A 17,008-nucleotide genomic window follows, 5' to 3' on the forward strand; every position below is an offset into this window, starting at 1 on the left:
TTTCTGGTTTTTCCCTTCACCAAGTTTCACCCATTTCTTCCTCCAGCCAGAAGAAATCCTGTCTTAATGTCATATTGTGTGTGTGTGTGTGTGTGTGTGTGTGTGTGTGTGTGTGTGTGTGTGTGTATAATCTTCTCCAGTGTGACTGTAATCTTAATCTTGTTAAGACAGCCTTTGGTTAGTATCTGACTACCGTGTTGTTATATAAAATTAGTTGGTTATTAAACTTGATTGCTTAATTGGGTGCTGCTATTGTTTTTATTTGACCCTACCAAATAGCACATTTTCTTTTCAGTTTTGGAACCATAACAAAAAGTGAGAGAACACATTTCTCCAAAATGATCAACATATTTATCACTTATTTTTGTCTTCTTAAAGTATTAGTAAACAGATTTTTTTTAACTCATGGAATGGATTGTTTTTTATTAATTTCTTCAAAGTTTGCATGATTCTTGCACATTTTATCTACTACCAGTGTTATTTGGAATGATTGAAATCTTATGTTAGCACCTTAGATAATGTAATGATAACAATGGTACTTTTAATTTTTAAACTAGCTGTTGGTTAAAAAAATATATACTAATAACTATAATGTTAACAGTTACTGAAGGAAATTAAAGAATTGGAAAGAATAGTTTTTTACCATGAGTATTTATTTATTTAAGTCTATTATCTAAGTCTGTGGAATATTGTAAGATACAGGTATCTCTCAATATGTCAAAACAACAGTAACAGCAATTCCAAATCCATGTGAGTTAAAGACCATTTTCCAATTTCAGAAAAACCAAATTTCTCCTAACTTTATTTTCTTGGGAAATGGAGTCTTTCCTATACACATTTTATAAAGGTAGATGCAATAATGTTCTTTTGAGTTACTGGAGATAAGCATTATATAGTAGCAAATAAAATGACGATTTATGCTAGAACCCAGGAAGTAGAGGTTGCAGTGAGCCGAGATTACGCCATTGCACTCCAGCCTGGGTGACAGGACAAGACTGTCTCAAAAAAAGAAAGAAAAAAAGTGCAGATTTATATTTCATGAGATTTAAATTTGTTAATATAGCATAGACATAGATTTTAAGCAAGAATTAAGCTTTTAAATGGCCACATTAATGTCATAAATTGAGTCTACATTCATTTTTCCCTTCAGCTTTTGTCTGCTTCCAATTCTTTTGCTACCTATATTCAGTATATAAACTGGTACTTTTTAACTGTGTATCACCTCTCTCCCTCCCACCCCACAAGCCCATCGAAGTTTTGCTTTATAACTGTGCTTGGAGAATAGCAATGGGTAATTTTAATTAAACAGTACAGAAGTTTTTCATAGGGGACTACACTTAATAGAATTGTTTTGGCTGTTAACTTTCAATATTGGATTAAGATTTATTTGTTTTCAAATTGCTAACTGATGTTAACTCTATTATTCTTAGCCTGAAATATACTCTCTTCTGGATATTTCTTTTTCTTTTTTTCTTTTTTTGAGATGGAGTCTCACTCTGTTGCCCAGGCTGGAGTACATGGTGTGATCTTGGCTCACTGCAGCCTTCGCCTTCCAGGTTCATGTGATTCTCCTGCCTCAGCCACCTAAGTAGCTGGGACTACAGGTACACACCACCACTCCTGGCTAATTTTTGTATTTTTAGTAGAGACATGATGTCAGCATTTTGGGCAGGCTGGTCTTGAACTCCTGACCTCAAGTGATCCTCCCACTCAGCCTCCCAAAGTGCTGGGATTACAGGTATGAGCCACTGCACCTGGCCTCTGCTGGATTTTTCCATATAAGTCTTTTATCTGACACATTTGAAACCACCTCATTTTTGTCTTAAAATCACAACTTCTGTGGACTTACCCCCTTACTTACTCACTAAGGCTCACTCGTTGGAGCTATTTTTAACTACCACTTTTTTTTCATCCTTATGGGTATGGTCAACTATTGTCAGTTTTTTCTTTACAGAGTTTTCATATTGTTCTCATCCATCTTACTTCCTATCCCAGATTAATCTCTTCTTGAAACGAATTCTGTCTTACTCTGTTTCATCTGTTCTCTGAGTCATCTGCTTCTGATTATTTTCCAGTTACATTTATGCTACACATCATCTTTAGATCATTTTTATATGTTCCTGTTCTCTCAGTCCAGAAGCTTTTCAGGTGTAAACATTGCATAGAATATGACATCCCAATTCCTTAGGCTTTAAGAAGTATTTACAATTTATATGTGACATTTCTTTCCCATCCTCATTCCTATCTGTGTCTTCACAGGTATACTGAAAGGTAAAGTCTTTGGCTTCTCTCTTTATGGCAGTGCCTTGTATGGCACCTTGCATGTTGTGCATCATTAGAGATTGTGTTGAGGAAGAGAATCTCTTTTTAAAGAAAATATTGAAATCGATGCATAATAGTTGTACATGTTTATGTGGTACCTGTGACATTTGATATATGCATACAATGTGTCATGATCCAATCAGGGTATTTAGTATATTCATCGTCTCAAACATTTATCATTTCTTTGTGTTGGAAACACTTCAAATCTTCTAACCATTTTGAAATATATATTATTGTTAACTGTAGTCACACTATTGTACTATTGGATACTAGAACTTATTCTTTATACCTAACTTTATGTTTGTACCCATTAACCAACCTCTCTTCATCTCCCCATCCCCTACCCTTCCCAGCCTCTGGTTACTCTCCTTCTACTCCCTGTCTTTATGAGGTCAACATTCTTAGCTCTTGTAATCTCTGTCACTTGTACCTTTCTGTTTTTCTGCCTGCCTGCATTTCTGTCTGTCTGTCAGCTTGCCCGTCCTCCTGTTTATGCCCATTTATTTACTGTGATTTCATGTTCTACATTTTTTATTTGAGGAAAATTAGTCCAGTGTCTACTGGCTACTTCAATTTCATCCCTTTTTTATTGGTATGCATATAAACCAAAATTTTTTTGCAGTTTCTACTTTTCTTCTAAAATTTAAAGACTTCTGAAACCATTTTTTTTTAAAACACAGTATTATTACATTGCTTCCTTGAGTCCCTTATAGCATGGGAGCTCTCTTCATGTTGTATCACAAGGAAAATTACCCTTGTAGAGTATACAGTATTTTCAGCGAGTGTCTGTGCAAAGCAGATAGACTCTTTATTTTGTATATCTCTATTTCTGATTACTGTCCATGCAGTGGACGTGATTAATTAATACAGATGATGGCAAGATTGTCACAGAACCATTTATTGCCTTTTACATTCAGGTCTTATTCCTAATACACTTTCGGCAGTTAACTGCCACCAAGTGGTGGTTGTATGCCATAGCTCTGTTTTTCCAATAAACTGTCCACAGCAAACCCTGTAAGTTTCTATATGGTTAATATCCAACATCTTAATGAAAAATTACACGTAGCATTATATAGTGAATTCAGAACCAGTACTTTTAAGGAAACATTAATAAAGTAAACTTTTTCCTGCATTTTTTTTGTTGCTTTTTGTTTAAATTTTGTACTTTTTTTGTTTTTGTTGTTTTTATTTGACTTTTTTTTTTTTTTTTTTAAAGACAGAGTCTCACTCTGTTACCTAGGCTGGAGTGCAGTGGTGCAGTCTCGGCTTACTACAACCTCTACCTCCTGGGATTAAGTGACTCTCCTGCCTCAGCCTCCCAAGTAGCTGGGACTACAAGTATGTACCACCATGCCCAGCTAATTATTACATTTTTAGTAGAGACGGAGTTTCTCTATGTTGGTCAGGCTGGTCTCAAACTCCTCACCTTGCGATCCACCCACCTTGGCCTCCCAAAGTGCTGGGATTATAGGCATGAGCCATCACGCCTGGCCTTTTGTATTTTTTTTAATTAAAGTAAACATTTTGAGTTTCAAAGATTGCTATCAAAAAAGTGAAAGGAAACCCAGAGAATAGGAAGAAATACCTGCCAATCATATTTGCCAGTCTTATATCTGATAAAAGATTTATATATAGAACGTATAAAGAATTCTTACAACTCAATAAGAAAAATGATCCAATTTAAAAATAAACCAAGGATCTGAATGGACATATTCCAAGGAAGATATGCAAATGCCTAATGTGCACATGAAAAGATGCTAGGCATTGTTAGTCCTGGGGGAAATGCAAATCAAAACCCTAATGAGTTACTACCTCATACCCTCTAAGATGCTAGAGTAAAAAATTAAGATACTAGCAAGTGTTGGGGTGGATGTGGAGAAAGCAGAACCCTCATACACCACTGGTGGGAATACAAAATTGTGCAGTAACTTTGGAAAACAGTCTGGCAGTTTCTCAAATCGTTAAAAATAGAGTTGCCATTTGATCCAGGTATTTCCACTCCTAGGTATATACCCAAGAGAAATAAAGGTAGATGTTCAAACAAAACTTGTACATAAATGTTCATAGTTGTGTTACTCATAATAGCCCAAAGGTAGAAACAACCCAAACATCCAGTAATGGATGGGTGAATGGAAAAAAAGCAATGGATAAAGAATATATTCTATCCATATAATAGAAAATTACTTGGTCATAAAAAGGAATAATGCATTGATACATGCTGTGAGATTGCTGAACCTAGAAAATACTAAGCTAAATGAAGGAATCCAGGCACAAAAGACCACATACTGTGGTTCCACTCATATGAAATGTCCAGAAGAGGCAAATCTACAGAGATCCAAAATACATGAGGGGATGCCGGAGACGAAGGAGACAGGGGAGACTTACCAAAGGGTAGGGCTTCTTTTTAGGACAATGAAAATATTCTAAAATTGTTGATAATGATTGCACAACTCTGAATATACTAAAAGCATTAATTGTACGTTTCAAATTTATTAATTTTATGGTATGTGAGTTACATTTCAATAAGGTGTTACCCCCCAAAATAGACATTAAGGTATAATTTATTGCCTTTTAATCCTTCTTAGCCCATCAATATACTATTTGTCTTGATTAAGATCTTCACTTTTTATGAGCTTTAACTTATAACAAAATTATGGATTTTGGATTCAGTGAGTCTGGGATAGGATTTAAGAATTCACATGTCTAACAGGTCTGTCTGCCTTCCTTCTTCCCTTCCGTTCCCCCTTCCTCTTTTCCAACCCCTCCCTCCTTTCCTTTCCTTCTCCCTCCCCTCGCCTTCCCTCCCTTTCCCCTCCCTTTTCCCTCCCTTTCCTCTTCCTTTCTCCTTCCCTCCCTCCCTCCCTTCCCCACATTTTCTCTTCTCTTCTCTCTCTCCTCTTCTCTTCCTCTCATCTTTCTCTTTCTTTCTCTTTTATTTCTTCTTTCTTTCTTTCATCTCTCCCCTTCCCCTCCTCCCCTTCTTCCCTTCCCTTCCTTTCCTTCTTTTCCTTCTCCCCTCCCTCCCTCCCTCCCTCCATTCTGGTTTGAGAACCAGTGGTTTACATCTTGGGGCACCATTTTTGTTTTAGCACGACTTTTATTAGATTCTGAGATAGTGACCTTCATAGATTTAGACTTTAGCCCTATGAAAATCTCAAATAGCATCAATTTTTATTGCCAGTGAGAACATAGCTTTTTCATATTATGTTTCCTTTTGTGACTACTTCCTTCTTTCTTTGTAATAAGTTTGATGTTTAAGTGAAAGAAAGCTTTTTACTGTTTAAATTTTGATTTTCTTTAACGTTTACAGCAACGACTTCTTTGCAACTATGCCTCAGAAAGCTTAGAAATTCTGTAATACTACAGAAAATAAAATATTTTGAGCAGAAAAAAGTTAATTTCTTTAAAAAGCGATACATTTAAGAAGCTATGCAAACACGCCAGTTGTTATATTTTGGTGTACTTCACTGTTTTTAGTACTTATTATTTTAATTCCCAGATCAGAGAGTGCTCTTTAGTTTATTTTAATTAGAACACTCTGGTTTACCATATTTTTACTAGGATAAGCTTTATGTGGAAGATTGTGACAAGCATTCCTTATTAGCATTGAATTCTTAATTAAGGACACTACTTTCTGAAGAAATGTATCTTCTTGATTTAAAACACACAAGTGTTTAGTGAAAAGGAAATATCCTTAGGATTATGTCACCATAAAGTTCTTAAGCCTCTTGTCCAGTATTGCAAATTAATAATGTCCAAAATGTTTATTAAGTTATAAAATGAATGAGCAATGAGCTGAAGAGCTAGCAGATTGCCGGGATTACAAAGACAATGAGACAGGACCCTTTCCTTAACAGGATTTACAATCTGTTAGTGTATGTTGTAAATCAATCAGTGAAGATTTATGTATCATCTGGGATTTTACCAATGTACTTTGCAGGATGCATGAAAGGGAATTTGAGAGGCAGATAAGGAAGGCCATGCCCTTGAGAGTTTACTGAAGATGAAACCCAGCACAAGGAATAACCACCTGTATGCATGTAGTATTTTGCGTGGTGGTGAGTATGCATGCTGCTGGAATTCTAAAAGGAACTTTAGGGATTGAGCAGAGATCTGTTTGGATGCACACATGTCAGGAGTTTGTTGAAAATCTGCTGCAGGCAAAAATGCCATCCCTGATAATAAATTGTGAGGAGATCAAAAGTGATGCTTCAAAAAGGGAAACCAAAAAAAAAAGAAAAAGAAAAAGAACACCAGGGCATAGTATTCTTTATTTATTATGCTGGTGTGGAAGGGAACAGCTGTTATCTTTCAAACTGAGGAATACTGACTGAAGCTGACCAGTTTAGTGCCCTTCCCTTCTACTGTATTATAGAGGATGTTTTTTTGTCGGGCTTTGGCTGGCATGGCAGTGTTTGAGGATCCTTCTGGAAAAGTAGAACCCGGAAGCTAAAAACGCAGCCAGGTTATACTTAAAATATTTTACAGTGTTGAAGTAAAGTATGCCACTAGGATTAAGAATTCTACTTTATGAGCAAAGGCAGAAATGTAATGAAAAATACAGTAATATAGAGAATATTAGAAGCAACCTACTACCTGGGACTTATCTGTCACACTTGAGTGCTGGAACAGTCTCGTGTCACAGTGACCGTAGTAAATTTGATTTCAAATATCTATTCTTAGCCAAATAATCGGATTGTCTCTCCTTCATATAACAGTAACAGTTACATTGGAAGACTCGTATGGAGAAAGCCATGTAGCACAGGTAGGCACTATCTGCTGAAAATCCCTTGAGTTCAGCCTAAAACTTTTTTACTCATTATAGTTATTTTATGTATGTGTATTGAATTGTGGTCAGATTTTGTAATTATTATATCCATATAGGCTTGCCTAGGCCTTATGACTTTTAATTAATGAGAACATGCTTCCCTGACTTAGCCAGATTTTCAAATTGAGGAGAGATGCTTGCTAGGTGAATTAGACAACAGTATAAATATGATGGATAGATAATATATATTCACGTATTTTACCTTATTGCAAAAATGATTTAATAAGGAAACTTGAATCAGTGAATTTAAACTGTTTGCAACACTGCTGATTGAAATATATACAAAATATTTTCCCCATGTATAAAGTCTATGTGATTGTATTGGACTCTTTTATCACATGTGGAAATAGTTTCAAATATATAAAAATACTAAATGTAGAAAGTAAAAATTTTTGAAGAAAATCAGAATATATATGAGTGTAGGATTAGGGAAGGTCTTTCTCATCCAGGATTGGAAACCTAGAAGTTTAAAAGCTGGGCATATTTGACTGTATAAAAGTTAGTAACTGGTGTGGTGGCACACACCTATAGTCTCAGCTACTTGAGAGATTGAGGTGGAAGGATCACTTGAGCCCAGGAGGTTGAGGCTTCAGGGAGCCATGATTACAGCACTGCCCTCTAGCCTGGGTGACAGCGAGACCCTATCTCAAAAATGTAAAATAAAAAGTACGTTTTCTATGGCATAAAATATCATAAGCAGTGTTAATAGAAAAACAATAGATATGGAATTATAGGTATAAACAAAGTAAATGCCCAATCATCATTGAATAGTATTATATATTGTGGTATATATGTGTCAAAGAAGATTATGCCATTTTGAAAAAAAAGAATTAGAGCTATGCTCATTGCCTTGCAATATCTCTGAGGTATTATTGAATGAGGAGAAAAGTAGGATGCAGGGAAGTTTGGATTATTTGCTCTGCTTTTTATAAAATAAGTGAAGTAAAGAAATCCACATATACATATTTTAGTGTGTGTGTGTGAAAATTTATATGTCTGTATATAAACATGGAGAAGCATGGATCCTATAGTGTGTTTCTTAGACAGGTGTTGTGGAAGGAAGTAAGGTGTGAGTACAGAGAAGAGAGAGGGAGAGAGCAAGAAGAAAAAACCCTGCAAAAATAGCGTAAATAAAACCCCTTATGATATGGACACATTTATACATGTAAGATTTGAGTTAATTATATAAACTGTATATGTAGTTAAAAATAAAATCGAAGACAATTAAAAACAATGTGAAAGAGTGGGAGCTGATATGTGTACAAACAGAATTGACCATAGACATCTCCTTTGTGTGGTTATGGGCAGAACTATAATGAGATTTTGAGAAATATGTATTTAACAACTATAGAAAAGCTTTTCTCACATCCTTTTCTTGTCTAATCATTAGTAAACCTTTTTATATTGCAATCTTCTTTGTTGCTCTGAATCTCCAGTTACTTGAGAAAAAGTGGCATTCAGAAATGCTTAATATAGTATTCAATTATTATTTTAATGAACAAATGGGTAACACATATGACATAGATAGTCCCTGCATACAATGACACATTGTATGAGGTGAGGTACATAATTTGGCTGAGGGAGATCAGGGAAAGTTTCCAAGAGGATTCAGAGAATATATGCTAGGCGGGGGGCGGGCAGCAAGAAAGAAAATACGGAATGGAGAAAGAGTATATATTTCCTTCCATTTTAAATGCAATAGAACAAAACAACAAAGCAATAGATTGTAAATGGAAATTAATTGCTGCATTTTATTGAGTCTAAGAAACTCCATCACTTGTATGATGCATGATTATTTTATGTACCACTGGAAAGCAAAACTTGCTTACTGAACGATTTATTATTTATTATTTTTGTTTTTTGAGACGGAGTTTCACTCTTGGTGCCCAGGCTGAAGTGCAATGGCGTAATCTTGGCTGTAACCTCCGTCTCCCGAGTTCGAGCAATTCTCTTGCCTCAGCCTCTAGAGTAGCTGGGATTACAGGCATGCGCCACCATGCCTGGCTAATTCTGTATTTTTAGTAGAGATAGGGTTTCTCCATGTTGGTCAGGCTGGTCTCAAACTCCCGACCTCAGGTGATCTGCCTGCCTCAGCCCCACAAAGTGCTGGAATTATGGGCGTGAGCTACCACGCCCGGCCAATTTATTATATTAATGATTATTATTTCACAGTTTCTCTGGGCCAAGAATTCAAGAGCTAGTTATCATAGGTGGTTCAGGGCTTAGTATCTCTTATGAAAGTGTAGTCAAGATGCTGGTTGGCGCAGTAGTCATCTGAAGGATTTCCTGGGGCTGGAGAATGCACAATCAAGATGGCATACTCACATTGCTGATGGAGGAATCCCCTGTCCCCATGGAGAGGGTAGAGTACCTTTACAGCATGGCAATTGTGTTTCCCCAGAATACATGATCAAAGAGAATCAAGTGAGAAAGATTTTGAAATGTCTTTTATGACCTAGTTTCCAAAATCACGTTTCATTACTTCTATCATATTTGTTAGAAGTGAGTCGCTAAGTCAAGCCCACTTTCTAGGGTAAGGAAATTAGACTCTACCCTTCTAAGTGTCAGGGGAGGAAAAACAAGGAATTTGTGAGTATATTTGAAACTACAGCATTCTGAAAAGCTGTAAGTGAAAAAAATGGTCAAGGTTACTTTTTAAAACTTTGCATTCATTGTCTAACTCTTCTGAATCACTTTGCAAGAAAGTTGTTGATGTTCATGGTCATGTTTTTCAACATAATACTGTCTTCTGTGCCACTAACAACATTGATGATGAGGCATTTTTAAAAAAATGATAGAATATTGACTTCCAGACCTTTGACTTCCAGACCTTTTTTTAAAGCTGCTGCCATCAAAAATGCAAGTTTCAATGCTAGCACTTTCATAATCTTACCATATGAGTCAATGGAAAGGATTCAGTGAACTATGAGCATTCATTTTCCTTCCTAAGATGGCTCTCAAATGACTTATAGTTTGAAATGTTGAAAAATTTCCTGGTCCAGGTATGTCACCCAGTTTTTGCATATATGGGGGATGACACTATATCGTGATTATCACCAGGCCAACCGATGTTTTTAAGGCCATATTCTATTTTCAGATTATTAAAATATAAAAAGAACATGCTTGTTATTACTCAGTAATGTAGATAGCTATTCTTTTTCTTGGTTCAGCACTCCTTCCTTTTTGGCAAAAATATGTCTCCTCTCTCATTCTAGCCTTTTAGTTCTGGTGGAAGCTGCCAATCATCATAGCCCAGCCATTGGCTGCAGTGGTGGATTCCCTGAGCTGTATCCAGGTAGATGGTCCCCCTGGCCACTGAGATTGGCTCAAGATTTGACCCATGACTCAGTTCAATCTGTGTTCTTTGGATTTTATTTTTAAATTGGAGCTAGCCAGGCAAAGTGCTTTTCTGACATTGTTTAAATAAGAAATGTGAAAGAAATTTCCATTCCCTTGCAGACATACGTTCTGGCTTGGGGTGTGACAGGGGAAGAACTTACAGAAAGCCATGATGCATGAAAGCAAGGATTTTTATAGAAAATTCACCTGCTTTGCTTAAGGTAGTTCAAGTTGGGATCCTGTTTTGATCTGTTAAAATTTGTAAAATATTATTTCATTATGTGTTTTGCTTTTGTATAGAAAGGCCTTTATGACGTTGTCACCCACCCTATCTTTTCCATTAGCTTTTGTTTTCTTTAACTGAAGATACTTTTTACTACTGTGGTTTTCAAAAATATCACTCTTGTAGTTGGGAAGTACATAACCTTTCGTTAATAATACAACTTTTAGGCCAGGTGTGGTGGCTCACAGCTTTAATCTCAGTACTTTGGGAGGCCTAGGCAGAAGGATCACTTGAGCCCAGGAGTTCAAGACCAGCCTAGGCAACATAGTGAGATCCCATCTCTGCAAAAAAATTTTTTAAATGAACTGAGTGTGGTGGTGTGTTCCTGTAGTGTCAGCTACTCAGGAAGCTGAGGCGGGAGGATCACTTGAATCCAGGAGGCTGAGGCTGCAGAGTCATAACTATACCACTACACTCCAGCCTGGTGACAGAGACTCTGTCTCAAGAAATATATCTTTAACTGTTAGATCCACCAATAAGTGGGGTTTTGGTGCATAATTAATACAAAGGGAAGATAACTAGGGACTTGTTGGATATCCAAAATGTTTCTTCAGGGAAGTAATGGACTTTACAAATTGCTTAGTGTTGTTCCTATGATTTACCTTTGGCTTTGACAAAATTTATTTGACTAAGAAGTAGTATCACTTTGGAATAAAGAAAATTGAAGTCTTAGCAATACCTGAAGTGTGAAGTACTTCACAATTCAATTTATACATGGAACATTTTTTTTTTTTTTTTTCGAGATGGAGTTTCGCTTTTATTACCCAGGCTGGAGTGCAATGGCACGATCTCGGCTCACCGCAACCTCCTCCTCCTGGGTTCAAGCAATTCTCCTGCCTCAGCTTCCTGAGCAGCTGGGATTACAGGCACGCGCCACCATGCCCAGCTAATTTTTTGTATTTTTAGTAGAGACGGGGTTTCACCACGTTGACCAGGATGGTCTCGATCTCTTGACCTCGTGATCCACCCGCCTCGGCCTCCCAAAGTGCTGGGATTACAGGCTTGAGCCACCGCGCCCGGCCCGGAACATTTTTTATATAAGTCTTCATGCCACTGAATATGGTTGCTCAAGAGAATAGTCATGTTAGATGTAAATTTTAATAGTAATATTTATATGCTGTTGACACAAAGTTTACCTGAGCATTAAAAACTAGACATTGTTGAAAAATTACCATTTTTAAGGTCCTTATTGATTTCTTTCATCACCGCTTTGGTAGTTTTTATATATTTTTAAAAGTACCAAATTTTTAATGTCTAATTTTCAATGATTAGGTAAATTATGTGTAAACAGTATATAAATTACGATTAAAATTTACATCATACATGACTCAGCATTTTGGTAATTTTTGGCATATAGTTTAAAAATGGTGTTTAAAGTAGTATTTTAAAAACTATACGGTAAAAAGAACCAAAATTCTGATGAACAATGGTATTTTAAATACCATAACGTGGTATTTTAAAAATATAGTACATATATTTTAATGTTTTTGCCTAAGTATTTTTTTCTTTGAAGTGATTATGAATGACATTGTGTTTTAAATTTTGGTTTCCACATGGTTGTTATTGGCATATAGAAATGTGATTGATTTTTGTATGAGGGTAAACAGCTTCTAATTTGAAAGTCAACACTATTTATTCCCATAGAAATAATGAACCACACAAAAGGCAGTGTTCTTATTTAGGCAAAATCTTCAATTATTTTGGTACTTTTTTAAAGGTTTTATATAATGTTCAGCTGCATCATACAAATTATTTAAAATATAACTTTATTTTGGGAGAAAATTTTTGAAAGAAATATAATATTCGTCCAGAGAAAATAATCTCATAATGAATTGAATGATTTATGATAAATAATTTTGGAATACATTGATAATATCAGTATACAGATAGAATCATTTTTTTTTTTTTAAGGCTAAATTAGTTTTGATTATCTGCTTAGTTTTCAGAAGTCAGCTTGATGGTCTTGCCTCTAAAAATCACTCAGTGTATCTCCTTCTAAATAGATATATCTTAAACATAATGATTTGGACATCTAGTTAATGGCATTTCAAATAAATTATACATATTATCTTTGCTCATTCAGTCATCTATTTAAAAATATATAGTAGGTAAATTTAGTAGTCGGCACACACATTCATATTTGAAGTCTTACAATAAATTTATGTGTTATTTTCTCAGTAACCTAAGGTTTGCTAGTAACTTTGTTATCCTGCGATAAAACCTGCCTTTATTAGTTAATGTTGACTTTGCTGCCTTCATACAACAATATTCACTACCACTCTTTATGGGTTGCAGAGTTACAACCACCATAAATAAAGAGAGCATGAAGAGAAGGAAGAGACAGAATAGAGAATTTATTTTCATCCATTTTCGGCTACCATCTAAATCACAATTGTCAGAGGAAAGTGGAGTTTAATGGTCATCCTTAACAAGTTTAGGAAAAAAATGTGCATTTTTACTCATTCCATGTTGTGTTTTATGGTTATATCACATTTGGTTCAGAATAATGATGATTCAATAATGACATTTTATTATTCAAGCTTGATGAATAGGATTGGGAAGGGTTGTTTATTTTATCCTTCCAATTCCCTGTAACTAACAGTTTGACAAGAGTGAGAGGCCCTGGCTGATGCTGTACAGAGACTGTTTAATGTTTTTTAATGAAGTGCTAGAGTTAAAATGGAAATATCTCTAGCCTAATTCAGACCCTGGCAGGTAAGGCTTATTCCTTCTAGTGTGTTTATTGGAGCTCTGTCCAGCTTCATTTCACATATGTTTTGGGGATGAGCTATGCAAATATATTTGTGTATATTAATATAATACATATATAAGCATAATATATATATACACATATTTGTATATATTCAAAAATCTTTTACAGTGCTTTAATTTTGTTTTACCAGCAAAATTATTTTCCTTAAAGGAAATCATATATAAGAAATTGTCTGGGAGTTTCCAGGACATAAAACAGATATAAATGGAGCGCCTCTGGCTGCCGGGCGTCCTTACTGCTCTGCTGCACCCTCAGCTGATCTGTCCCAGTGCATGTAAATAGCAGGGATTCTTGCTAATCCCTTGCTTGCTATTCCTTAGATTTATTTCTTCTGTGCTTAGTAGGCAAGTCATTAACTACCCTTTGATTACAAAGAAGTTTTAAAATGGCTCTGTGACATATTTTAACCAGTTTGGATGGAATGAACCCATAGCTCCTTTATTTTGTTTAATTCATGAACTGATATCACCATAAGCAAGATGACTGTTTGGAGGGAAAGATTATTTTTAAAGAAGTGAGAATCTTAATACATACATTGAAAATGGAATCAATCCAAAGTAAAAATACAGAATTCCATGATTTGTTAACAAATAACAAAAATAATTTTATTTGTTAACCAGTTTCTTTATGTTGCCTGTATAGAGTGATAAAAGTGATAGATGGCCAAATTGTTCTATTTATTTAACATTAGCGAATTACACATGACTGTGCTAGTAACTTTTATAGGATATTTATGTATATATGTATTTATTTATTTTAGAGACAGGGTCACGCTCTGTTGCTCAGACTGGAGTGCAGTGGTGTGATCATAGTTCAGTGCAGGCTTGAACTCCCACGCTCAAGTGATCCTCCCACCATTGCCTCCCAAGTAGCTTGGACCTACAACTGGTGCGTACCACTGTATGTGGCTGCTTTTTTAATTTTAATTTTTGTAGACATGGAACCTTGCTTTGTTGCCCAGCTTGGTTTCCTCCACCTCCTGGTTTCAAGTGATCCTCCTGCCTCAGCCTCCCAGTGCTGGCGTTACAGGTGTGAGCCACTGCAGCAGGCCTGAAATCAGGTGTTACAGGAATAAAAAATGCAGCACAGCTAGACATTTTGTTTTCAGTTATATGAGGTTTGATCAGTTATTCTTTGCTTAAAGCTTTTAAATGGTTTTTTATATAGATAAAATTATGATTATTTCCCCTTTGACAGTTGGAGTAAAATATTCTGCAATTGGAATGTCATGCTAATGTGGCTTGTCTTTTGGCCAAAATAGGATATAATCAAACAGGCTTTAGGCTTCAACAGACTGTGGGCAGTTGGACAATTGGCTTACGGATCTCTCCGTCACCATTCTGAAGGGGACACTCATGGCATCCTGAAGCATGTTAATGCTGAATGTCCTTGATATGTGATTTTTAATCATTTGAACAAAACGGTTATTCTGGGATCACAAGATTTTATGATTATCTTTTTAAGTGTTACTATAAAGAAGATATAGTTATCACTGCTACAATCCTACTGGGATTTGTACACATTGGTATATCGCTTGATATAAAATTTGAGTTTATAATGGAAATAAATATTTGAAAATTTAAAATTTAAAAAAAGAAGTTAAGTGGTAGTGACTTTTTTAATGAAATCTTTTAGACATTTAGAGAATAGCACCACATCCCCATTGAAAATTTAAGTGTGACAGAGAGAGAGAGAGAGAGAGAGCGCGCACGTGTGTGTGTGTGTGTGTGTGTGTGTGTGTGCGCACGCGGCTGTGCACGCATGTGCACAATTCCAGTTTTTTTTAACATGGGTTCTCTGTTTTCTTAAGTTACAATAGAAATAATAAAAGGGATCTTATTAGAGTACTGTGAGGATAAAATAATGGCGAAACTGGAAGGTTGGAATTACTTGATAAATGGTAGCCATTATTAGAATTGTTATTATTAAGAACAATGTACAGTTTCTATCTTTTCAGCATCTTCGGGAATTTTAGAAATGTAGTATATCTATGTTCCCATGAACTTACCCTCCTTGCTATGTTTAAGGACTATAATTAGATTTTTCCTTAACTTGATTCAGTATTACTTTTGTTCTTACTTAAGAGCAAAACCCAAAGAAAAACACATATTTAAAAGCAATTTTATCAAAATTGCAAGTGCATGTAAGAATTTAAACAATAAAAAGAAGCCCCCAGGGGAAATAATAATGTCTGTAATTACACCATCCAGAAATATCCCCTGTTAACACCTTGCACCATTTTCTACTAGTTTTGTGTGCATAGGCATGTGATTTTGTTTATTAAAATAGGATTCACATTGTAGAACAGTAGCATTTCAGATGTTTAATGGTGATGATGGTGTTGATGGTGGCAGGGACAATGATAGCTAAGAATTTATCATGTTTACTGTGTCAGTCACTGTTCTGAGAACTTTTCATAGATTGACTCATTTAACTCTTACCTTGAGAAATAGGTGTTGTTATCCCATGTAACAAATGAGGAAATTGAGATTCAGGAAGATTAATGATTTGCTCACGATCACATAGCAAGTCACACGTTCTCAAAGTCACACAACCAGTGGCAGAGTTGGGCTTAACCCCTAATTTATGCATATCTGTTCAACTAAACTCTCTATTAAGTCATTAGTGATTCATCTCCTTTTATCATATGAAAAGTTAATGATTACAACATATAATAATAGAATCTAGTAATTTGTTTTGTAAAATGCCCTCTTTCAAACACTGTTAGTGTTTAACAAAATTAAAAACAAAACAAAACAAAGAAAACACACAACTTACTAGGGGCTGGGTGTGGTGGCTCATGCCTGTAATCCCAGAACTTTGGGAGGTTGAGGTGGGTGGATCACCTGAGGTTGAGAGTTTGAGACCAGCCTAACCAACATGGTGAAAACCTGTCTCTACAGATAAATAAATAAATAAATAAATAAATAAATAGCTGGGAGTAGTGGTGTGCAATTGTAACCCCAGCTACTTGGAGGCCGAGGCAGGAAAATCACTTGAACCTGGAGGCGGAGGTTGCAGTGAGCTGAGATCATGCCATTGCACTCCAGCCTGGGAAAAAAGAGTGAAATTGTCTCAAAAAACACCAGAAAAGCTTACTAGGGAAGACAATGCGACTGTAAGCTTTTTATCTAGTTACATTGTTGTTTGTAATATGACAAAACATTTTTCAGGCTTTGAGTCTCTGGATCTTATTACTTAAATTCGCAGCAGTGGGTACACTCTTGGGATCCAACACATTCAGCATCCCTAAGACCTTAAACGTTGGCTCTGTGTCTCAAAACAGTTCTAGGAAAACAAATACATTAAGAGTCCATATTGTTTAGATGATCTCAGGCGCTCAGTTAACTGTTTACACTTTATTAAATATAATGTACTGATTCTTAAGTAGAGTTTAAGGTGAACTACAGTTTAGGATTAATAGTATTTGACCTTCATGCAATTATATGTCACATTTTTATTA

At 35.7% G+C, this 17,008-nt stretch overlaps 1 protein-coding gene across 6 annotated transcripts in view; it reads left to right on the forward strand.

The window, feature by feature from the left end:
* The window catches only part of TPK1 (thiamin pyrophosphokinase 1), a 380,490-nt gene that overhangs the window by 87,263 nt on the left and 276,219 nt on the right, over positions 1 to 17,008 (forward strand). Inside the window, exon 3 of one of the 6 annotated variants that reach the window (XM_074378962.1) lies at positions 6,263 to 6,380. The exons of the other annotated variants lie outside the window; for them this stretch is intronic. Coding sequence (XP_074235063.1) covers positions 6,326 to 6,380 — 55 coding nt within the window. The 5' untranslated portion in view covers positions 6,263 to 6,325. The remainder of the gene's footprint in view (positions 1 to 6,262; positions 6,381 to 17,008) is intronic. 6 annotated transcript variants of the gene reach the window in all.

This window comes from Saimiri boliviensis, chromosome 10, assembly GCF_048565385.1.
Source record: "Saimiri boliviensis isolate mSaiBol1 chromosome 10, mSaiBol1.pri, whole genome shotgun sequence".
NCBI classification, from domain to species: Eukaryota; Metazoa; Chordata; class Mammalia; order Primates; family Cebidae; genus Saimiri; species Saimiri boliviensis.